The sequence below is a fragment of the Telmatherina bonti genome (assembly GCF_933228915.1).
Source record: "Telmatherina bonti genome assembly, chromosome: 1".
Lineage (NCBI taxonomy): Eukaryota > Metazoa > Chordata > Actinopteri > Atheriniformes > Telmatherinidae > Telmatherina > Telmatherina bonti.
In genome coordinates, this window is record NC_136619.1 from 45,696,903 (window position 1) to 45,722,363 (window position 25,461).

The following is a 25,461-nucleotide window of genomic DNA, read 5'->3' on the forward strand; positions in this document are numbered from 1 at the left end:
CCCGGATAACCAGCAGAAGATGAAGGTTCGGGGGTCTTTGGGTCGGGACGGGTCGGAGGTCTTTGGGTGGGGACGACTCGGAGGTCTTTGGGTCGGGACGTGTCGGAGATCTTTGGGTCAGAAGGGGTCGGAGGTCTTTGGGTCAGAAGGGGTCGGAGGTCTTTGGGTCGGAGGTCTTTGGGTCAGGACGGGTTGGAGGTCTTTGGGTTGGAGGTCTTTGGGTCGGGACAACTCGGAGGTCTTTGGGTCGGAGGTCTTTGGGTCAGGACGGGTCGGAGGTCTTCGGGTCGAGACGACTCGAAGGTCTTTGGGTAAGGACGGGTCGGAGGTCTTCGGGTCGGGACGACTCGAAGGTCTTTGGGTAAGGACGGGTCGGAGGTCTTCGGGTCGGGACGACTCGAAGGTCTTTGGGTAAGGACGGTTCCGAAGTGTTTGGGTTGGGACGGGTCGGAGGTCCTTGGGTCGGGACAGGTTGGAGGTCTTTGGGTCGGGACGGGTCCAGGTCTCTGGTTCGGGACGGGTCGGAGGTCTTTGGGTCGGGACGGGTCGGAGGTCTTTGGGTTTGAGGTCTTTGGGTCGGGACGGGTTGGAGGTCTTTGGGTCAGGACGGGTCGGAGGTCTTTGGGTCAGGACGGGTCGGAGGTCTCTGGGTCGGGACGGGTCCGGGGTCTGTGGGTCGGGACGGGTCCAGGTCTTTGGGTCGGGACGGGTCTTGGTCTTTGGGTCGGGACGGGTCTTGGTCTTTGGGTTGGGAAGGGTCCAGGTCTCTGGGTCGGGACGGTTCGGAGGTCTCTGGGTCGGGACGGGTCGGAGGTCTCTGGGTCGGAGGTCTTTGGGTTGGGACGGGTCCAGGTCTTTGGGTCGGGACGGGTCCGGGGTCTTTGGGTCGGGACGGGTCGAGGGTCTTTGGGTCGGGACGGGTCGGGGGTCTTTGGGTCGGGAGGGGTCGGAGGTCCTTGGGTCAGGACGGGTCGGAGGTCTCTGGGTCGGGACGGGTCCGGGGTCTTTAGGTCAGGACGGTTCGGAGGTCCTTAGGTCGGGACGACTCCAAGGTCTTTAGATCAGAACGGGTCCAGGTCTCTGGGTCTGGACGGGTCCAGGTCTTTGGGTCAGGACTGGTTCAGGTCTCTGGGTTGGAACGGGTCGGAGGTCTTTGGGTCCGGATGACTCGGAGGTCTCCGGGTTGGGACGGGTCCAGGGTCTTTAGGTCGGGATGGGTCCAGGTCTTTGGGTCGGGACGGGTCCAGGTCTTTGGGTCGGGACGGGTCGGAGATCTTTGGGTTTGAGGTCTTTGGGTCGGGACGGGTCGGAGGTCTTTGGGTCAGGACGGGTCGGAGGTCTCCCGGTCGGGACGGGTCGGAGGTCTCTGGGTCGGGACGGGTCCGGGGTCTGTGGGTCGGGACGGGTCCAGGTCTTTGGGTCGGGACGGGTCCAGGTCTTTGGGTCGGGATGGGTCCAGGTCTTTGAGTTGGGATGGGTCCAGGTCTTTGAGTCGGGAAGGGTCTAGGTCTTTGGGTTGGGACGGGTCGGATGTCTCTGGGTCGGAGGTCTTTGGGTCGGGACGGGTCCAGGTCATTTGGTCGGGACGGGTCCAGGTCATTTGGTCGGGACGGGTCCAGGTCTTTGGGTCGGGACGGGTTCAGGTCTCTGGGTCGGAACAACTCGCAGTTCTCTGGGTCGGGACGGGTCCAGGTGTCTGGGTCGAGACGGGTCCAGGTCTTTGGGTCGGGACGGGCCCCAGGTGTCTGGGTCGGGACGGGTCCAGGTCTTTGGGTCGGGACGGGTCCATGTCTTTTGGTCGGGATGGGTCCAGGTCTTTGGGTCGGGACGGGTCCAGGTCTTTGAGTCCGGACGGGTCCGGGTATTTGGGTCGGGACGGGTCGTGGATCGTGGGTCTTTGGGTCGGGACGGGACGGAGTTCTTTGGGTCGGGACAGGTCGGGGGTCTTTGGGTCGGGACGGTTCGGAGGTCTCTGGGTCGGGACGGTTCGGAGGTCTTCGGGTCGGGACGGGTCCAGGTCTTTAGTTTGGGACGGGTCGGGGGTCTTTGGACCGGGACGGTTCGGAGGTCTCTGGGTCGGGACGGGTCCGAGGTCTCTGGGTCGGGACGGGTCGGAGATCTTTGGGTCGGGACGGGTCGGGGGTCTTTGGGTCGGGACGGGTCCAGGTCTTTGGGTCTGGACGGGTCCGGGGTCTTTAGGTCGGGACGGGTCCAGGTCTTTGGGTCTGGACGGGTCCGGGGTCTTTAGGTCGGGACGGGTCCAGATCTTTGGGTCTGGACGGGTCCGGGGTCTTTAGGTCTGGACGGGTCCGGGGTCTTTAGGTCGGGACGGGTCCGGGGTCTGTAGGTCGGGACGGGTCCGGGGTCTGTAGGTCGGGACGGGTCCGGGGTCTTTAGGTCGGGACGGGTCCAGGTCTTTGGGTCTGGACGGGTCCGGGGTCTTTAGGTCGGGACGGGTCCGGGGTCTGTAGGTCGGGACGGGTCCGGGGTCTTTAGGTCGGGACGGGTCCAGGTCTTTGGGTCTGGACGGGTCCGGGGTCTTTAGGTCGGGACGGGTCCGGGGTCTTTAGGTCGGGACGGGTCCGGGGTCTTTGGGTCGGGACGGGTCCGGGGTCTTTGGGTCTGGACGGGTCCGGGGTCTTTAGGTCTGGACGGGTCCGGGGTCTGTAGGTCGGGACGGGTCCGGGGTCTGTAGGTCGGGACGGGTCCGGGGTCTTTAGGTCGGGACGGGTCCAGGTCTTTGGGTCTGGACGGGTCCGGGGTCTTTAGGTCGGGACGGGTCCGGGGTCTGTAGGTCGGGACGGGTCCGGGGTCTTTAGGTCGGGACGGGTCCAGGTCTTTGGGTCTGGACGGGTCCGGGGTCTTTAGGTCTGGACGGGTCCGGGGTCTTTAGGTCTGGACGGGTCCGGGGTCTTTAGGTCGGGACGGGTCCGGGGTCTTTGGGTTGGGACGGGTCCAGGTCTTTTGGTCGGGATGGGTCCAGGTCTTTGGGTCGGGACGGGTCCAGGTCTTTGAGTCCGGACGGGTCCGGGTATTTGGGTCGGGACGGGTCGTGGATCGTGGGTCTTTGGGTCGGGACGGGACGGAGTTCTTTGGGTCGGGACAGGTCGGGGGTCTTTGGGTCGGGACGGTTCGGAGGTCTCTGGGTCGGGACGGTTCGGAGGTCTTCGGGTCGGGACGGGTCCAGGTCTTTAGTTTGGGACGGGTCGGGGGTCTTTGGACCGGGACGGTTCGGAGGTCTCTGGGTCGGGACGGGTCCGAGGTCTCTGGGTCGGGACGGGTCGGAGATTTTTGGGTCGGGACGGGTCGGGGGTCTTTGGGTCGGGACGGGTCCAGGTCTTTGGGTCTGGACGGGTCCGGGGTCTTTAGGTCGGGACGGGTCCAGGTCTTTGGGTCTGGATGGGTCCGGGGTCTTTAGGTCGGGACGGGTCCAGGTCTTTGGGTCTGGACGGGTCCGGGGTCTTTAGGTCGGGACGGGTCCGGGGTCTGTAGGTCGGGACGGGTCCGGGGTCTTTAGGTCGGGACGGGTCCAGGTCTTTGGGTCTGGACGGGTCCGGGGTCTTTAGGTCTGGACGGGTCCGGGGTCTTTAGGTCGGGACGGGTCCGGGGTCTTTTGGTCGGGACGGGTCCGGGGTCTTTAGGTCGGGACGGGTCCAGGTCTTTGGGTCGGGCGGGTCAGAATAAATCAACATGCAGAGACTTCACACAGCCAATCGGAGTCCAGATGTTGGTCCGCTTGTTTCCGCTTTCAGGTGGACCGACCCACTTTCACAGAACCAGAAGTTTTCTACCAGATTGTAAATAAAGAATTCTGATTCTGCCTATCAGCTGAGAGCGTCTGATCATGTGATCACTTGGTGACTGAAGCTTATGTCTCTGTCTTTGTGTCCCATCAGGATCTGGAGAAGGTTCTGGATGTGTTCAACATCACTTTGGGCCGGCAGCAGGCCCACATGGAGGTAAAATCACGATCAAGCGGCTCTGCGGTTCTGACTGAGTCCAGTTTGTTGACCTTCTGCTGGACTTCTTTCTGCAGGTGATCCGATCGGGACAAAAGGTGGGTGGGAAGAAGCAGGGGGGGGGCTTCTTCAGTGGCTGGTTTGGCAGGAAGACAAAGAAGGAGGAGCAGGAACAGGAGGAGAGCCGGGACTCGAAGGGTAAGTCGGAATAACCCGATAGATCCCGGCACCTCCGGAACCTTTTTCTGATTCTTTTACTGTGGTTCAGGTTTGGATCTGGACCAGATCATGACCACTGAGGAGAAAGAAAAACTCTACACGGCCATCGGCTACAGCGGCAGCTCACACAACCTGACTTTACCCCGACAGGTAGACTCACCTGCACCTCACCCTCACCTGTAGAGCACCTCACCCCCACCTGTAGAGCACCTCACCCCCACCTGTAGAGCACCTCACCCTCACCTGTAGAGCACCTCACCCCCACCTGTAGAGCACCTCACCCCCACCTGTAGAGCACCTCACCCTCACCTGTAGAGCACCTCACCCCCACCTGTAGAGCACCTCACCCTCACCTGTAGAGCACCTCACCCCCACCTGTAGAGCACCTCACCCCCACCTGTAGAGCACCTCACCCCCACCTGGAGCTCCACCACATGTAGTGTTAAGAAAATTGAACTGGTTTCTTGTAGACCACACAGACTTAAGGACATATTTATCCGTGTTCTTTGATCCAGGTTAGAAGGTAACAGTCTGTTACTGGTCCAGCTGGTCCAGGTTAGAAGGTAACAGACTGTAACTGGTCCAGCTGGTCCAGGTAAGAAGGTAACAGTCTGTAACTGGTCCAGCTGGTCCGGGTTAGAAGGTAACAGTCTGTAACTGGTCCAGCTGGTCCAGGTTAGAAGGTAACAGACTGTAACTGGTCCAGCTGGTCCAGGTTAGAAGGTAACAGACTGTAACTGGTCCAGCTGGTCCAGGTTAGAAGGTAACAGTCTGTAACTGGTCCAGCTGGTCCAGGTTAGAAGGTAACGGACTGTAACTGGTCCAGCTGGTCCAGGTTAGAAGGTAACAGACTGTAACTGGTCCAGCTGGTCCAGGTAAGAAGGTAACAGTCTGTAACTGGTCCAGCTGGTCCGGGTTAGAAGGTAACAGTCTGTAACTGGTCCAGCTGGTCCAGGTTAGAAGGTAACAGACTGTAACTGGTCCAGCTGGTCCAGGTTAGAAGGTAACAGACTGTAACTGGTCCAGCTGGTCCAGGTTAGAAGGTAACAGTCTGTAACTGGTCCAGCTGGTCCAGGTTAGAAGGTAACGGACTGTAACTGGTCCAGCTGGTCCAGGTTAGAAGGTAACAGTCTGTAACTGGTCCAGCTGGTCCAGGTTAGAAGGTAACAGACTGTAACTGGTCCAGCTGGTCCAGGTTAGAAGGTAACAGTCTGTAACTGGTCCAGCTGGTCCAGGTTAGAAGGTAACAGTCTGTAACTGGTCCAGCTGGTCCAGGTTAGAAGGTAACGGACTGTAACTGGTCCAGCTGGTCCAGGTTAGAAGGTAACAGTCTGTAACTGGTCCAGCTGGTCCAGGTTAGAAGGTAACAGACTGTAACTGGTCCAGCTGGTCCAGGTTAGAAGGTAACAGTCTGTAACTGGTCCAGCTGGTCCAGGTTAGAAGGTAACAGACTGTAACTGGTCCAGCTGGTCCAGGTTAGAAGGTAACAGACTGTAACTGGTCCAGCTGGTCCAGGTTAGAAGGTAACAGACTGTAACTGGTCCAGCTGGTCCAGGTTAGAAGGTAACGGACTGTAACTGGTCCAGCTGGTCCAGGTTAGAAGGTAACAGTCTGTAACTGGTCCAGCTGGTCCAGGTTAGAAGGTAACAGACTGTAACTGGTCCAGCTGGTCCAGGTTAGAAGGTAACAGTCTGTAACTGGTCCAGCTGGTCCAGGTTAGAAGGTAACGGACTGTAACTGGTCCAGCTGGTCCAGGTTAGAAGGTAACAGTCTGTAACTGGTCCAGCTGGTCCAGGTTAGAAGGTAACAGACTGTAACTGGTCCAGCTGGTCCAGGTTAGAAGGTAACGGACTGTAACTGGTCCAGCTGGTCCAGGTTAGAAGGTAACAGTCTGTAACTGGTCCAGCTGGTCCAGGTTAGAAGGTAACAGACTGTAACTGGTCCAGCTGGTCCAGGTTAGAAGGTAACAGTCTGTAACTGGTCCAGCTGGTCCAGGTTAGAAGGTAACAGACTGTAACTGGTCCAGCTGGTCCGGGTTAGAAGGTAACAGTCTGTAACTGGTCCAGCTGGTCCGGGTTAGAAGGTAACAGACTGTAACTGGTCCAGCTGGTCCAGGTTAGAAGGTAACAGACTGTAACTGGTCCAGCTGGTCCGGGTTAGAAGGTAACAGTCTGTAACTGGTCCAGCTGGTCCAGGTTAGAAGGTAACAGACTGTAACTGGTCCAGCTGGTCCGGGTTAGAAGGTAACAGTCTGTAACTGGTCCAGCTGGTCCGGGTTAGAAGGTAACAGTCTGTAACTGGTCCAGCTGGTCCAGGTTAGAAGGTAACAGTCTGTAACTGGTCCAGCTGGTCCGGGTTAGAAGGTAACAGACTGTAACTGGTCCAGCTGATCCAGGTTAGAAGGTAACAGTCTGTAACTGGTCCAGCTGGTCCAGGTTAGAAGGTAACAGTCTGTAACTGGTCCAGCTGGTCCAGGTTAGAAGGTAACAGACTGTAACTGGTCCAGCTGGTCCAGGTTAGAAGGTAACAGTCTGTAACTGGTCCAGCTGGTCCGGGTTAGAAGGTAACAGTCTGTAACTGGTCCAGCTGGTCCAGGTTAGAAGGTAACAGTCTGTAACTGGTCCAGCTGGTCCAGGTTAGAAGGTAACAGTCTGTAACTGGTCCAGCTGGTCCAGGTTAGAAGGTAACAGTCTGTAACTGGTCCAGCTGGTCCAGGTAAGAAGGTAACAGTCTGTAACTGGTCCAGCTGGTCCGGGTTAGAAGGTAACAGACTGTAACTGGTCCAGCTGGTCCAGGTTAGAAGGTAACAGACTGTAACTGGTCCAGCTGGTCCAGGTTAGAAGGTAACAGTCTGTAACTGGTCCAGCTGGTCCAGGTTAGAAGGTAACAGACTGTAACTGGTCCAGCTGGTCCAGGTTAGAAGGTAACAGACTGTAACTGGTCCAGCTGGTCCAGGTTAGAAGGTAACAGTCTGTAACTGGTCCAGCTGGTCCAGGTTAGAAGGTAACAGACTGTAACTGGTCCAGCTGGTCCAGGTTAGAAGGTAACAGTCTGTAACTGGTCCAGCTGGTCCAGGTTAGAAGGTAACAGACTGTAACTGGTCCAGCTGGTCCAGGTTAGAAGGTAACAGTCTGTAACTGGTCCAGCTGGTCCAGGTTAGAAGGTAACAGACTGTAACTGGTCCAGCTGGTCCAGGTTAGAAGGTAACAGACTGTAACTGGTCCAGCTGGTCCAGGTTAGAAGGTAACAGTCTGTAACTGGTCCAGCTGGTCCAGGTTAGAAGGTAACAGTCTGTAACTGGTCCTGCTGGTCCAGGTTAGAAGGTAACAGACTGTAACTGGTCCAGCTGGTCCAGGTTAGAAGGTAACAGTCTGTAACTGGTCCAGCTGGTCCGGGTTAGAAGGTAACAGTCTGTAACTGGTCCAGCTGGTCCGGGTTAGAAGGTAACAGACTGTAACTGGTCCAGCTGGTCCAGGTTAGAAGGTAACAGTCTGTAACTGGTCCAGCTGGTCCAGGTTAGAAGGTAACAGTCTGTAACTGGTCCAGCTGGTCCGGGTTAGAAGGTAACAGTCTGTAACTGGTCCAGCTGGTCCGGGTTAGAAGGTAACAGACTGTAACTGGTCCAGCTGGTCCGGGTTAGAAGGTAACAGTCTGTAACTGGTCCAGCTGGTCCGGGTTAGAAGGTAACAGACTGTAACTGGTCCCGCTGGTCCAGGTTAGAAGGTAACAGACTGTAACTGGTCCAGCTGGTCCAGGTTAGAAGGTAACAGACTGTAACTGGTCCAGCTGGTCCAGGTTAGAAGGTAACAGTCTGTAACTGGTCCAGCTGGTCCAGGTTAGAAGGTAACAGTCTGTAACTGGTCCAGCTGGTCCAGGTTAGAAGGTAACAGTCTGTAACTGGTCCAGCTGGTCCAGGTTAGAAGGTAACAGTCTGTAACTGGTCCAGCTGGTCCGGGTTAGAAGGTAACAGACTGTAACTGGTCCAGCTGGTCCAGGTTAGAAGGTAACAGACTGTAACTGGTCCAGCTGGTCCAGGTTAGAAGGTAACAGTCTGTAACTGGTCCAGCTGGTCCAGGTTAGAAGGTAACAGACTGTAACTGGTCCTGCTGGTCCAGGTTAGAAGGTAACAGTCTGTAACTGGTCCAGCTGGTCCAGGTTAGAAGGTAACAGACTGTAACTGGTCCAGCTGGTCCAGGTTAGAAGGTAACAGACTGTAACTGGTCCAGCTGGTCCAGGTTAGAAGGTAACAGTCTGTAACTGGTCCAGCTGGTCCGGGTTAGAAGGTAACAGACTGTAACTGGTCCAGCTGGTCCGGGTTAGAAGGTAACAGTCTGTAACTGGTCCAGCTGGTCCGGGTTAGAAGGTAACAGTCTGTAACTGGTCCAGCTGGTCCGGGTTAGAAGGTAACAGTCTGTAACTGGTCCAGCTGGTCCAGGTTAGAAGGTAACAGTCTGTAACTGGTCCAGCTGGTCCAGGTTAGAAGGTAACAGTCTGTAACTGGTCCAGCTGGTCCGGGTTAGAAGGTAACAGTCTGTAACTGGTCCAGCTGGTCCAGGTTAGAAGGTAACAGACTGTAACTGGTCCAGCTGGTCCAGGTTAGAAGGTAACAGTCTGTAACTGGTCCAGCTGGTCCAGGTTAGAAGGTAACAGTCTGTAACTGGTCCAGCTGGTCCGGGTTAGAAGGTAACAGTCTGTAACTGGTCCAGCTGGTCCAGGTTAGAAGGTAACAGTCTGTAACTGGTCCAGCTGGTCCAGGTTAGAAGGTAACAGTCTGTAACTGGTCCAGCTGGTCCAGGTTAGAAGGTAACAGACTGTAACTGGTCCAGCTGGTCCAGGTTAGAAGGTAACAGTCTGTAACTGGTCCAGCTGGTCCGGGTTAGAAGGTAACAGACTGTAACTGGTCCAGCTGGTCCAGGTTAGAAGGTAACAGACTGTAACTGGTCCAGCTGGTCCAGGTTAGAAGGTAACAGTCTGTAACTGGTCCAGCTGGTGCAGGTCTCTGATGGTGATGTTTTCCTGTTCCAGTACGTTGCCGTGGTCGTCACCTTCCACTTGCTGAAGACTTCTGTGACGGTCAGAGAGCAGCACAATGTTCCAGAGATGCTGAAGGTCCAGATGATCAACCTGAGCACCAAAATCTGTCAGAGACCCGGAGCCCAGGCTATCAGGTGAGCGTTGGTTCTTCTGATCCAGTCCTAAATAAAACCAGCTCAGATCAAACACCTTGTGAAGTATTGGTCCTGACAGCAGAACCAGAACCTCATTTTGAAGTTCTGGTTCTGGCAGCATATGTGGCTGTAAGAGGAGCTTCCTGTCAGATCAGGACTTGGTGTATTCTGTCTGACCTGTGGTGGTCCTGCAGGGTGGAGGCGGCGTTGGAGCATTGGTACGTCACCGGGCTGCAGCAGCAGGGCGCGGTGCCCTCGCTTATCGCCTCGGTAGGAGATTCCTCATCGTCTCTGCTGAGTGTGGTCTTTGAAACGAACCCCGAGGAAACCAGTGCAGACCAGCTGCTCCGAGTTCGCTCTCAGCCCGTGGAGCTCATCTATGACGCGGTAAGATGCGTCCATTCCCACCTCATCAACAAGTTGTACCCATTCTGACCTCCATCCGTTCCCTTCCTCATCCAGGTGACAGTCAACAGTGTGGTGGACTTCTTTAAGACCGGGAAAGGTGTGGACCTGGAGGTCTTGACCTCGGCCACGCTGTCAAAACTGGAGGAGATCAAAGAGAAAACTGCTTCAGGTGAGTTTGCAAGAGATGTTTTCTTTTTTTTTTTTTTTTTTTTTTTTTGTCTTGTCCAGCATTTAAGCAAGCAGACTGATGTTCTGGATGCTGTGTTCTGCTGAGCAAATTTATTTTGCCAAGGGGAACTTTTGTAGATGTAATGATCCCCTTGTATTTCTTGATTCTTATTTTATTTTTCAATTTGTTTTGGATAATAGCTTGTATTACAGAGTTTATGCTGCTGGACCCGACCGGAAAGGACAGGAAAGGGGCAGAAAGAGAACAGAAAAGAGAACAAAAAAAAACAAAAGAAAGAGATCAATGCATACATGTATATGCACATACATACCCATCCATCCATCCATCTTCTGCCGCTTATCCGGGGTCGGGCCGCGGGGGCAGCAGCCTAAGCAGGGAAGCCCAGACTTCCCTCTCCCCAGCTACATTTACCAACTCTGCGGGGGGATCCCGAGGCGTTCCCAGGCCAGCCGAGAGATATAATCCCTCCAGCGTGTCCTGGGTCTTCCCCGGGGTCTCCTCCCAGAGGGACGTGGCTGGAACACCTCACCAGGGAGGTCCAGGAGGCATCCTGACCAGATGCCCGAGCCACCTCAACTGGTTCCTCTCGATGCGGAGGAGCAGCGGCTCTACTCTGATCTCCTCCCGGATGACCGAGCTCCTCACCCTATCTCTAAGGGAGAGCCCGGCCACCCTGCGGAGGAAACTCATTTCAGCCGCCTGTATACGAGATCTCGTTCTTTCGGTCACGACCCACAGCTCATGACCATAGGTGAGGGTAGGAACGTAGATCGACTGGTAAATCGAGAGCTTCGCCTTCTGGCTCAGCTCCTTCTTCACCATGACAGACCGGCGCAGAGTCCACATTACTGCAGACGCCGCACCGATCCGTCTGTCGATCTCACGCTCCATCCTTCCCTCACTCATGAACAAGACCCCGAGATATTTAAACTCCTCCACTTGAGGCAGGACCTGACTCCCGACCCGGAGAGGGCAATCCACCCTATTCCGGCTGAGGACCATGGTCTCAGATTTTGAGGTGCTGATTCTCATCCCAGCCGCTTCACACTCGGCCGCGAATCGCTCAAGCGAGAGCTGGAGATCACGATCAGATGAAGCCAACAGGACCACGTCATCTGCAAAAAGCAGGGACCCAATCCTGAGGCCACCAAGTCGGATCCCCTCAACACCTTGGCTGCGCCTAGAAATTCTGTCCATATAAGTTATGAACAGAATCGGTGATAAAGGGCAGCCTTGGTGGAGTCCAACCCTCACCGGAAACGAATCCGACTTACTACCGGCAATGTGGACCAAGCTCTGACACCTGTCGTACAGGGACCGGACATACATACCCACCTACATATATATGTATATACACTCGCACATACATTATATATATATACATATATACATACATACATACATATACACATACATACACATGCATACACACACATGTACACATACATGCATACATAAAGATAGATATACATACATACATATACACATACATACACACACATATATATATATATATATACATATATACACATATACATACTCACATACATACACATACATATACACATACACATACACACACATACACATACACTCACACATATGCATACATATATACATATCCATACACATACATACATACATACACATACACATAAGTACACACACATACCCACCCACACACATAAACATATACACCCACACAAGCCAACTCTAGATTCGTGGAGAACAAAACCATTGACAATCATGAGGACCAGAAACTAGCAAGTTAAGTCAAAAAGACAGAAAGAGAGCTTCCTGCTGTTAGTGAATAAACTTGCTGGATGACTCAGTGACTGTGACACATGCAGAACATTCATGCAGAACATTCAGAGTGGAACGTGTTTAGAGAAGAGTGATCATGCCAATGTGACCCCGCCCGCCTACAGCTAGAGGAAGGCCAGGAGAACCCAGAGACCCGGGTAACCGACAGTCACCCCCAGGTACAGATCCCAACCCCCCCACTCCAGAGCCAGCCATGCATCTGCCCAGGAGGTGGCGAAGGAGGTGCCCAACCAGAGTCCCCCGCAGTCAGGGGGAACAGGCCCCAGCAGGCCCAGGCCGGCAAGGGCCGATCCCGCCGGGCACCGGCCACCTAGGGCAGACAGAGCGCAGGCCCCAGGGCCCCAAGAGCCCGTGAGCAGCCCCCCACCCCCGCAGGCAGAGGGTACAGCCCACACCGACGGAGGACCAGGATCCCCAGACCGCCACCCAGCGGCAGCCAGGTCGCACCCCAGCGCACCAGCTGCGCCCCCGGGTACAGGACACCACCCCCCCACCACCAAACCACACACACATATACATGCATACCCCCCCCAACACGCACTCCCCTCACACATATACATGCATACCCCCCCCAAACACGCACTGCAAGAGATGTTTTCACCGTCCAGTGAACTGAACCATGTAGACCATGTTGCCCAGGCGGACTCCCAGGCGGACTCTGCGGCCCAGGCGGACTCCCAGGCGGACTCCCAGGCGGACTCCCAGGCGGACTCCCAGGCGGACTCTGCGGCCCAGGCGGACTCCCAGGCGGACTCTGCGGCCCAGGCGGACTCCCAGGCGGACTCTGCGGCCCAGGCGGACTCCCAGGCGGACTCTGCGGCCCTGTTTCAGGGTTATGACTCTGTCACAACCCTGAGAAAGTGATCTCAGGACCATCTGGACTTTTGGTCAGATAATGGGTTTTCTTCTCCACAGGTTTGTCTCACATCATTGAGACCAGAAAGGTCCTGGACCTGGTGATAGACCTGAAACCATCTTACCTGCTGATACCAAAGTCGGGTTTCTACAGCAACACATCTGAGCTCCTCATCGTGGACTTTGGCAGATTCCAGGTGGGTTTGCTTCAGACAGTGGTGTGTTTCTGGGTACACTGGTCTGGGTACGCTGGTCTGGGTACGCTGGTCTGGGTACACTGGTCTGGGTACGCTGGTCTGGGTACGCTGGCTCGTTGACCTGGGACCAGGTCTGTCTCCGGCCTTCAGGTAGAAGCAGATCGACTCTCTTGTACGTGTGGAAGGACGTCTACCTTCCCGTCTTCTTCCAGCTGCATGACCACCTGTTCTGTGTTGAGATGTGTGCCTGCAGCTGTGCTCATATCCTACCCGGTTGCTTTTTGTCCTCTTCAGGCAGTCTGGTGCCATGAACCGGGTCCACAGAGGTTGGATCTTTGTTTAACCAAGACGTTTTGCTCAGCAATAATATCAGACACGTTTGTTCTGTTTCGTTCCTTTGAGGTTTGTGTACCAAGAACATAAAAACAAACTTTGAAAGTATTTAACGTGTTTATTGTTCCGGGAAAAGTTGGAGATGTTCAGCAGCAGCGCTTTGGTTCTGTAGGCAAGTAAGCATCATAGATCTGGAGGGGGTTTTGGTCCAAAGGATCTGGGGCAGAGTTGTGTCCCCATGTTGACGTTCAAGTGGTTTCTTGGGGACTGAGTCTCCAAATCTGTCACCTCAGCCCAGATATGATGCTGTTCCTCCAGAGTCCAGGCCAGCATGTCAGTCCGATTAGGTCTGACCAGTTCAAACCGGATCAAACCAAATCAGACTGGTCCGGATCAGACCTGATCAGGTTAGATCTGAATTGATCACTGGGTCAGACCAGACTGGACCAAATGAGGTCAGATTGACCTGGATCAGACCACGTGGAGTTGAAGGTAGTTTTGTGTCTGCAGCTGCACAGTGTCGAGCAGAGCGCCATCGCTTCATCTTCGTCTTTTTCGTCCCTGGAAGAGATCATGGACCGAGCCTACGAGAGGTACAACGTGGAGCTGAGGAGCGTCCAGGTTTTGTACAGCAAGTCAGGTGAACATCATCATCATCATCATCATCATCATCATCATCTGGCTGGTGCAGACCCAACATGTAAACTGTTGTTTTGTTCCAGGTGAGGCCTGGGAGTCCGCTCGGCTGCAGGCTGCGTCCGTTCAGCACATCCTCCAACCCCTGGACTTCACCCTTCACCTGGCCAAGAGTATGGTGGAGAAGGATGCCAGGATGCCAAGGTGGGACCCATCAGCTGACTGCTGCCTGTTTTACCATCATGATCAAATTACTAATTGATTGATTGATCAGGTTCAAGGTGTCAGGTGAACTTCCACTGCTGCATGTTAAAATCTCCGACCAGAAAATCCAGAATGTTCTGGAGCTGTTGGACAGCATTCCTCTGCCTACAATGGACTCCGCCCCGCCGACTCCGTCCGGAAAGGTACGCCTATCACACCGAACCTGGTCCAGGCACCGAACCTGGTCCACACACATGACCCTGGTCCTGGCAACGAACCCTGGTCCAGGCACCGAGCTCTGGTCCAGGCACCGAACCCCGGTCCACACACCAAACCCTGGTCCAGGCACCAAACCCTGGTCCACACACCAAACCCTGGTCCAGGCACCAAACCCTGGTCCACACACCAAACTCTGGTCCAGGCACCAAACCCTGGTCCACACACCAAACCCTGGTCCACACACCAAACCCTGGTCAAGGCACCAAACCCTGGTCCATACACCGAACCCTGGTCCAGGCACCAAACCCTGATCCAAGTACCGAAACCTGGTCCACGCACCGAACCTGGTCCATACACCAAACCCTGGACCAGACTCTGAACCTGGTCCAGGCACCGAACCCTGGTCCAGGCACCAAACCCTGATCCAAGTACCGAAACCTGGTCCACGCACCGAACCTGGTCCATACACCAAACCCTGGTCCAGGCACCAAACCCTGGTCCAAACAACAAACCCTGGTCCACACACCGAACCTGGTCCATAGACCGAACCTGGTCCAGGCACCAAACCCTGGTCCAGGCACCAAACCCTGGTCCACACACCAAACCCTGGTCCAGGCACTAAACCCTGGTCCAGACACCAAACCCCGAAACAGGCACCAAACCCTGATACAGACACCAAACCTTGGTCCATACACCGAATCTGGTCCAGGCACCAAACCCTGGTCCATACACCAAACCCTGGACCAGACTCTGAACCTGGTCCAGGCACCGAACCCTGGTCCAGGCACCAAACCCTGATCCAGGTACCGAAACCTGGTCCAGGCACCGAACCCTGGTCCAGATACTGAACCTGGTCAAGGCACCGAACCCTGGTCCATTCACCAAACCCTGGTCCAAACACCAAACCCTGGTCCACGCACCGAACCTGGTCCATAGACCGAACCTGGTCCAGGCACCAAACCCTGGTCCAGGCACCAAACCCTGGTCCACACACCGAACCCTGGTCCAGGCACCAAACCCTGGTCCACGCACCGAACCTGGTCCATACACCGAACCTGGTCCAGGCACCGAACCCTGGTCCAGACACTGAACCTCGTCCAGGCACCACGCCCTGGTCCATTCATCAAACCCTGGTCCAGGCACCAAACCCTGGTCCGGACACCAAACCTGATCCAGGCATCGAACCCTGGCCCAGACTCCAAACCCTAAACCAGGCACCAAATCCTGGTCCAGGAACCGAACCCTGGTCCTTACACCAAACCCTTGTCCAGGCACCAAACCCTGGTCCACACACCAAGCCCTGGTCCAGGCACTGAACCCTGGTCCAGGCACCAAACCCTGGTCCAGGCACCGAGCTCTGGTCCAGGCACCGAACCCTGGTCCATACACCAAACCCTGGTCCAGGCACCACACCCTGGTCCATACACCGAAGCTGGTCCATACACCAAACCCTGGTCCATACAGCAAACCCTGGTCCAGACACCAAGCCCTGGTCCATTCACTAAACCCTGGTTCGGACACCGAACCTGGTCCAGACACCAAACCCTGGTCCAGACACCAAACCCTGGTCCAGACACCAAACCCTGGTCCAGGCACCGAACCCTGGTCCATACACCAAACCCTGGTCCATACAGCAGACCCTGGTCCAGACACGAAACCCCGAAACAGGCACCAAACCCTGATACAGACACCAAAGCCTGGTCCATACACCAAATCTGGTACAGGCACCGAGCCCTGGTCCATTCACTAAACCCTGGTCCAGGCACCGAACCCTGGTTCGGACACCGAACCTGGTCCAGACACCAAACCCTGGTCCAGACACCGAACCCTGGTCCATACACCAAACCCTGGTCCACACACCAAGCCCTGGTCCAGACACCAAACCCTGGTCCAGGCACCAAACCCTGGTCCAGACACCAAACCCTGGTCCAGACACCAAACCCTGGTCCATACAGCAAACCCTGGTCCAGACGCCAAACCCCGAAACAGGCACCAAACCCTGATACAGACACCAAACCTTGGTCCATACACCAAACCCTGGTCCATACAGCAAACCCTGGTCCAGACGCCAAACCCCGAAACAGGCACCAAACCCTGATACAGACACCAAACCTTGGTCCATACACCAAATCTGGTACAGGCACCGAGCCCTGGTCCATTCACTAAACCCTGGTCCAGGCACCGAACCCTGGTTCGGACACCGAACTTGGTCCAGACACCGAACCCTGGTCCATGCACCGAACCCTGGTCCAGGCACCGAACCCTGGTCCAGACACCAAACCCTGGTCCAGACACCAAACCCTGGTCCAGACACCAAATCCTGGTCCAGACACCAAACCCTGGTCCAGGCACCAAGCCCTGGTCCATTCACTAAACCCTGGTCCAGGCACCGAACCCTGGTTCGGACACCGAACCTGGTCCAGACACCGAACTCTGGTCCATACACCAAACCCTGGTCCATACAGCAAACCCTGGTCCAGACGCCACACCCCGAAACAGGCACCAAACCCTGATACAGACACCAAACCCTGGTCCATACACCAAATCTGGTCGAGGCACCGAGCCCTGGTTCGGACACCGAACTTGGTCCATACACCAAACCCTGGTCCATGCACCGAACCCTGGTCCATGCACCGAACCCTGGTCCAGGCACCGAACCCTGGTCCAGACACCAAACGCTTTTCCAGACACCAAACCTTGGTCCATACACCAAATCTGGTCCAGGCACCGAGCCCTGGTCCGTTCACTAAACCCTGGTCCAGGCACCAAACCCTGGTCCACACACCAAACCCTGGTCCACACACCGAACCCTGGTCCAGGCACCAAACCCTTTTCCAGACACCAAACCCTGGTCCACACACCAAACCCTGGTCCAGGCACCAAACCCTGGTCCAGTCACCGAACCCTGGTCCAGGCACCAAACCCTTTTCCAGACACCAAACCCTGGTCCACACACCAAACCCTGGTCCACACACCAAACCCTGGTCCACACACCAAACCCTGGTCCACACACCAAACCCTGGTCAAGACACCAAACCTTGGTCCATACACAAAATCCGGTCCAGGCACCGAGCCGTGGTCCATACAGCAAACCCTGGTCCAGACACGAAACCCCGAAACAGGCACCAAACCCTGATACAGACACCAAACCCTGGTCCAGACACCAAATCTGGTACAGGCACCGAGCCCTGGTCCATTCACTAAACCCTGGTCCAGGCACCGAACCCTGGTTCGGACACCGAACTTGGTCCAGACACCGAACCCTGGTCCATGCACCGAACCCTGGTCCAGGCACCGAACCCTGGTCCAGACACCAAACCCTGGTCCAGACACCAAACCCTGGTCCAGACACCAAATCCTGGTCCATACACCAAACCCTGGTCCAGGCACCAAGCCCTGGTCCATTCACTAAACCCTGGTCCAGGCACCGAACCCTGGTTCGGACACCGAACCTGGTCCAGACACCGAACTCTGGTCCATACACCAAACCCTGGTCCATACAGCAAACCCTGGTCCAGACGCCACACCCCGAAACAGGCACCAAACCCTGATACAGACACCAAACCCTGGTCCATACACCAAATCTGGTCGAGGCACCGAGCCCTGGTTCGGACACCGAACTTGGTCCATACACCAAACCCTGGTCCATGCACCGAACCCTGGTCCATGCACCGAACCCTGGTCCAGGCACCGAACCCTGGTCCAGACACCAAACGCTTTTCCAGACACCAAACCTTGGTCCATACACCAAATCTGGTCCAGGCACCGAGCCCTGGTCCGTTCACAAAACCCTGGTCCAGGCACCAAACCCTGGTCCACACACCAAACCCTGGTCCACACACCGAACCCTGGTCCAGGCACCAAACCCTTTTCCAGACACCAAACCCTGGTCCACACACCAAACCCTGGTCCAGGCACCAAACCCTGGTCCAGTCACCGAACCCTGGTCCAGGCACCGAACTCTGGTCCATACACCAAACCCTGGTCCACACACCAAACCCTGGTCCACACACCAAACCCTGGTCCACACACCAAACCTTGGTCCACACACCAAACCCTGGTCAAGACACCAAACCTTGGTCCATACACCAAATCCGGTCCAGGCACCGAGCCGTGGTGCATACAGCAAACCCTGGTCCAGACACGAAACCCCGACACAAGCACCAAACCCCGATACAGACACCAAACCCTGGTCCACACACCAAACCCTGGTCAAGACACCAAACCCTGGTCCACACACCAAACCCTGGTCAAGACACCAAACCCTGGTCCACACACCAAACCCTGGTCAAGACACCAAACCCTGGTCCACACACCAAACCCTGGTCCACACACCAAACCCTGGTCCAGGCACCGAGCCCTGGTCCATTCACTAAACCCTGGTCCAGGCACCGAACCCTGGTTCAGACACCGAACCCTGGTCCAGGCACCGAACCCTGGTCCAGGCACCGAACCCTGGTCCAGGCACCAAACCCTGGTCCATGCACCCAACCCTGGTCCAGGCAGCGAACCCTGGTCCATACACCAAACCCTGGTCCTTACAGCAAACCCTGGTCCAGACACCAAACCCCGAAACAGGCACCAAACCCCGATACAGACACCAAACTTTGGTCCATACACCAAATCTGGTCCAGGCACCGAGCCCTGGTCCATTCACTAAACCCTGGTCCAGGCACCGAACCCTGGTTCGGACACCGAACCTGGTCCATTCACTAAACCCTGGTCCAGGCACCGAACCCTGGTTCGGACACCGAACCTGGTCCAGACACCGAACCCTGGTCCATTCACTAAACCCTGGTCCAGGCACCAAACCCTGGTTCGGACACCGAACTTGGTCCAGACACCGAACCCTGGTCCATGCACCGAACCCTGGTCCAGACACCAAACCCTGGTCCAGACACCAAACCCTGGTCCAGACACCAAATCCTGGTCCATACGCCAAACCCTGGTCCAGGCACCAAGCCCTGGTCCATTCACTAAACCCTGGTCCAGGCACCGAACCCTGGTCCAGGCACCGAACCTGGTCCAGACACCGAACCCTGGTCCAGGCACCAAACCCTGGTCCATGCACCCAACCCTGGTCCAGGCAGCGAACCCTGGTCCATACACCAAACCCTGGTCCTTACAGCAAACCCTGGTCCAGACACCAAACCCTGATACAGACACCAAACTTTGGTCCATACACCAAATCTGGTCCAGGCACCGAGCCCTGGTCCATTCACTAAACCCTGGTCCAGGCACCGAACCCTGGTTCGGACACCGAACCTGGTCCATTCACTAAACCCTGGTCCAGGCACCGAACCCTGGTTCGGACACCGAACCTGGTCCAGACACCGAACCCTGGTCCATTCACTAAACCCTGGTCCAGGCACCAAACCCTGGTTCGGACACCGAACTTGGTCCAGACACCGAACCCTGGTCCATGCACCGAACCCTGGTCCAGGCACCGAACCCTGGTCCAGACACCAAACCCTGGTCCAGACACCAAACCCTGGTCCAGACACCAAATCCTGGTCCATACACCAAACCCTGGTCCAGGCACCAAGCCCTGGTCCATTCACTAAACCCTGGTCCAGGCACCGAACCCTGGTCCAGGCACCGAACCTGGTCCAGACACCGAACCCTGGTCCAGGCACCAAACCCTGGTCCATGCACCCAACCCTGGTCCAGGCACCGAACTCTGGTCCATACACCAAACCCTGGTCCATACAGCAAACCCTGGTCCAGACGCCAAACCCCGAAGCAGGCACCAAACCCTGATACAGACACCAAACCTTGGTCCATACACCAAATCTGGTCGAGGCACCGAGCCCTGGTTCGGACACCGAACTTGGTCCATACACCAAACCCTGGTCCATGCACCGAACCCTGGTCCATGCACCGAGCCCTGGTCCAGGCACCGAACCCTGGTCCAGACACCAAACGCTTTTCCAGACACCAAACCTTGGTCCATACACCAAATCTGGTCCAGGCACCGAGCCCTGGTCCGTTCACTAAACCCTGGTCCAGGCACCAAGCCCTGGTCCATTCACTAAACCCTGGTCCAGGCACCGAACCCTGGTCCAGGCACCGAACCTGGTCCAGATACCGAACCCTGGTCCAGGCACCAAACCCTGGTCCATGCACCCAACCCTGGTCCAGGCAGCGAACCCTGGTCCATACACCAAACCCTGGTCCTTACAGCAAACCCTGGTCCAGACACCAAACCCCGAAACAGGCACCAAACCCTGATACAGACACCGAACTTTGGTCCATACACCAAATCTGGTCCAGGCACCGAGCCCTGGTCCATTCACTAAACCCTGGTCCAGGCACCGAACCCTGGTTCGGACACCGAACCTGGTCCATTCACTAAACCCTGGTCCAGGCACCAAACCCTGGTTCGGACACCGAACTTGGTCCAGACACCGAACCCTGGTCCATGCACCGAACCCTGGTCCAGGCACCGAACCCTGGTCCAGACACCAAACCCTGGTCCAGACACCAAACCCTGGTCCAGACACCAAACCCTGGTCCAGACACCAAATCCTGGTCCATACACCAAACCCTGGTCCAGGCACCAAGCCCTGGTCCATTCACTAAACCCTGGTCCAGGCACCGAACCCTGGTCCAGGCACCGAACCTGGTCCAGACACCGAACCCTGGTCCAGGCACCAAACCCTGGTCCATGCACCCAACCCTGGTCCAGGCACCGAACTCTGGTCCATACACCAAACCCTGGTCCATACAGCAAACCCTGGTCCAGACGCCAAACCCCGAAGCAGGCACCAAACCCTGATACAGACACCAAACCTTGGTCCATACACCAAATCTGGTCGAGGCACCGAGCCCTGGTTCGGACACCGAACTTGGTCCATACACCAAACCCTGGTCCATGCACCGAACCCTGGTCCATGCACCGAGCCCTGGTCCAGGCACCGAACCCTGGTCCAGACACCAAACGCTTTTCCAGACACCAAACCTTGGTCCATACACCAAATCTGGTCCAGGCACCGAGCCCTGGTCCGTTCACTAAACCCTGGTCCAGGCACCAAACCCTGGTCCACACACCAAACCCTGGTCCACACACCGAACCCTGGTCCACACACCAAACCCTGGTCCACACACCAAACCTTGGTCCACACACCAAACCCTGGTCAAGACACCAAACCCTGGTCCATACACCAAATCCGGTCCAGGCACCGAGCCGTGGTCCATACAGCAAACCCTGGTCCAGACACGAAACCCCAACACAGGTACCAAACCCTGATACAGACACCAAACCCTGGTCCATACACCAAATCTGGTACAGGCACCGAGCCCTGGTCCAGGCACCAAACCCTTTTCCATACACCAAACCCTGGTCCACACACCGAACCCTGGTCCAGGCACCAAACCCTTTTCCAGAAACCAAACCCTGGTCCACACACCAAACCCTGGTCCAGTCACCGAACCCTGGTCCAGGCACCGAACCCTGGTCCAGGCACCGAACTCTGGTCCATACACCAAACCCTGGTCCACACAACAAACCCTGGTCCACACACCAAACCTTGGTCCACACACCAAACCCTGGTCAAGACACCAAATCTTGGTCCATACACCAAATCCGGTCCAGGCACCGAGCCGTGGTCCATACAGCAAACCCTGGTCCAGACACGAAACCCCGACACAGGCACCAAACCCTGATACAGACACCAAACCCTGGTCCATACACCAAATCTGGTCCATGCACCGAACCCTGGTCCAGGCACCGAACCCTGGTCCAGACACCAAACGCTTTTCCAGACACCAAACCTTGGTCCATACACCAAATCTGGTCCAGGCACCGAGCCCTGGTCCGTTCACTAAACCCTGGTCCAGGCACCAAACCCTGGTCCACACACCAAACCCTGGTCCACACACCGAACCCTGGTCCAGGCACCAAACCCTTTTCCAGACACCAAACCCTGGTCCACACACCAAACCCTGGTCCAGTCACCGAACCCTGGTCCAGGCACCGAACTCTGGTCCATACACCAAACCCTGGTCCACACACCAAACCCTGGTCCACACACCAAACCCTGGTCCACACACCAAACCTTGGTCCACACACCAAACCCTGGTCAAGACACCAAACCTTGGTCCATACACCAAATCCGGTCCAGGCACCGAGCCGTGGTCCATACAGCAAACCCTGGTCCAGACACGAAACCCCGACACAGGCACCAAACCCTGATACAGACACCAAACCCTGGTCCACACACCAAACTCTGGTCAAGACACCAAACCCTGGTCCACACACCAAACCCTGATACAGACACCAAACCCTGGTCCACACACCAAACCCTGGTCAAGACACCAAACCCTGGTCCACACACCAAACCCTGGTCCACACACCAAACCCTGGTCCAGGCACCGAGCCCTGGTCCATTCACTAAACCCTGGTCCAGGCACCGAACCCTGGTTCAGACACCGAACCCTGGTCCAGGCACCGAACCCTGGTCCAGGCACCGAACCCTGGTCCAGGCACCAAACCCTGGTCCATGCACCCAACCCTGGTCCAGGCAGCGAACCCTGGTCCATACACCAAACCCTGGTCCTTACAGCAAACCCTGGTCCAGACACCAAACCCCGAAACAGGCACCAAACCCTGATACAGACACCAAACTTTGGTCCATACACCAAATCTGGTCCAGGCACCGAGCCCTGGTCCATTCACTAAACCCTGGTCCAGGCACCGAACCCTGGTTCGGACACCGAACCTGGTCCATTCACTAAACCCTGGTCCAGGCACCGAACCCTGGTTCGGACACCGAACCTGGTCCAGACACCGAACCCTGGTCCATTCACTAAACCCTGGTCCAGGCACCAAACCCTGGTTCGGACACCGAACTTGGTCCAGACACCGAACCCTGGTCCATGCACCGAACCCTGGTCCAGGCACCGAACCCTGGTCCAGACACCAAACCCTGGTCCAGACACCAAACCCTGGTCCAGACACCAAATCCTGGTCCATACACCAAACCCTGGTCCAGGCACCAAGCCCTGGTCCATTCACTAAACCCTGGTCCAGGCACCGAACCCTGGTCCAGGCACCGAACCCTGGTCCAGATACCGAACCCTGGTCCAGGCACCAAACCCTGGTCCATGCACCCAACCCTGGTCCAGGCAGCGAACCCTGGTCCATACACCAAACCCTGGTCCTTACAGCAAACCCTGGTCCAGACACCAAACCCCGAAACAGGCACCAAACCCTGATACAGACACCAAACTTTGGTCCATACACCAAATCTGGTCCAGGCACCGAGCCCTGGTCCATTCACTAAACCCTGGTCCAGGCACCGAACCCTGGTTCGGACACCGAACCTGGTCCATTCACTAAACCCTGGTCCAGGCACCGAACCCTGGTTCGGACACCGAACCTGGTCCAGACACCGAACCCTGGTCCATTCACTAAACCCTGGTCCAGGCACCAAACCCTGGTTCGGACACCGAACTTGGTCCAGACACCGAACCCTGGTCCATGCACCGAACCCTGGTCCAGGCACCGAACCCTGGTCCAGACACCAAACCCTGGTCCAGACACCAAACCCTGGTCCAGACACCAAACCCTGGTCCAGACACCAAACCCTGGTCCAGGCACCAAGCCCTGGTCCATTCACTAAACCCTGGTCCAGGCACCGAACCCTGGTCCAGGCACCGAACCTGGTCCAGACACCGAACCCTGGTCCTTACAGCAAACCCTGGTCCAGACACCAAACCCCGAAACAGGCACCAAACCCTGATACAGACACCAAACTTTGGTCCATACACCAAATCTGGTCCAGGCACCGAGCCCTGGTCCATTCACTAAACCCTGGTCCAGGCACCGAACCCTGGTTCGGACACCGAACCTGGTCCATTCACTAAACCCTGGTCCAGGCACCGAACCCTGGTTCGGACACCGAACCTGGTCCAGACACCGAACCCTGGTCCATTCACTAAACCCTGGTCCAGGCACCAAACCCTGGTTCGGACACCGAACTTGGTCCAGACACCGAACCCTGGTCCATGCACCGAACCCTGGTCCAGGCACCGAACCCTGGTCCAGACACCAAACCCTGGTCCAGACACCAAACCCTGGTCCAGACACCAAACCCTGGTCCAGACACCAAACCCTGGTCCAGGCACCAAGCCCTGGTCCATTCACTAAACCCTGGTCCAGGCACCGAACCCTGGTCCAGGCACCGAACCTGGTCCAGACACCGAACCCTGGTCCAGGCACCAAACCCTGGTCCATGCACCCAACCCTGGTCCAGGCACCGAACTCTGGTCCATACACCAAACCCTGGTCCATACAGCAAACCCTGGTCCAGACGCCAAACCCCGAAGCAGGCACCAAACCCTGATACAGACACCAAACCCTGGTCCATGCACCGAACCCTGGTCCATGCACCGAGCCCTGGTCCAGGCACCGAACCCTGGTCCAGACACCAAACGCTTTTCCAGACACCAAACCTTGGTCCATACACCAAATCTGGTCCAGGCACCGAGCCCTGGTCCGTTCACTAAACCCTGGTCCAGGCACCAAACCCTGGTCCACACACCAAACCCTGGTCCACACACCGAACCCTGGTCCACACACCAAACCCTGGTCCACACACCAAACCTTGGTCCACACACCAAACCCTGGTCAAGACACCAAACCTTGGTCCATACACCAAATCCGGTCCAGGCACCGAGCCGTGGTCCATACAGCAAACCCTGGTCCAGACACGAAACCCCAACACAGGCACCAAACCCTGATACAGACACCAAACCCTGGTCCATACACCAAATCTGGTACAGGCACCGAGCCCTGGTCCAGGCACCAAACCCTTTTCCAGACACCAAACCCTGGTCCACACACCAAACCCTGGTCCACACACCAAACCCTGGTCAAGACACCAAACCTTGGTCCATACACCAAATCTGGTCGAGGCACCGAGCCCTGGTCCATTCACTAAACCCTGGTCCAGGCACCGAACCCTGGTTCGGACACCGAACCTGGTCCACACACCGAACCCTGGTCCAGGCACCGAACCCTTTTCCAGACACCAAACCCTGGTCCACACACCAAACCCTGGTCCAGACACGAAACCCCGAAACAGGCACCAAACCCTGATACAGACACCAAACCCTGGTCCATACACCAAATCTGGTACAGGCACCGAGCCTTGGTCCATTCACTAAACCCTGGTCCAGGCACCGAACCCTGGTTCGGACACCGAACTTGGTCCAGACACCGAACCCTGGTCCATGCACCGAACCCT

At 56.5% G+C, this 25,461-nt stretch overlaps 1 protein-coding gene across 1 annotated transcript in view; it reads left to right on the forward strand.

The window, feature by feature from the left end:
- The window catches only part of vps13c (vacuolar protein sorting 13 homolog C), a 359,723-nt gene that overhangs the window by 21,337 nt on the left and 312,925 nt on the right, over positions 1–25,461 (forward strand). The window contains exons 16-25 of the mRNA XM_079245724.1: positions 3,897–3,959; positions 4,037–4,157; positions 4,228–4,328; positions 9,204–9,346; positions 9,541–9,733; positions 9,809–9,923; positions 12,684–12,820; positions 13,664–13,793; positions 13,876–13,993; positions 14,064–14,196. Coding sequence (XP_079101850.1) covers positions 3,897–3,959; positions 4,037–4,157; positions 4,228–4,328; positions 9,204–9,346; positions 9,541–9,733; positions 9,809–9,923; positions 12,684–12,820; positions 13,664–13,793; positions 13,876–13,993; positions 14,064–14,196 — 1,254 coding nt within the window. The remainder of the gene's footprint in view (positions 1–3,896; positions 3,960–4,036; positions 4,158–4,227; positions 4,329–9,203; positions 9,347–9,540; positions 9,734–9,808; positions 9,924–12,683; positions 12,821–13,663; positions 13,794–13,875; positions 13,994–14,063; positions 14,197–25,461) is intronic.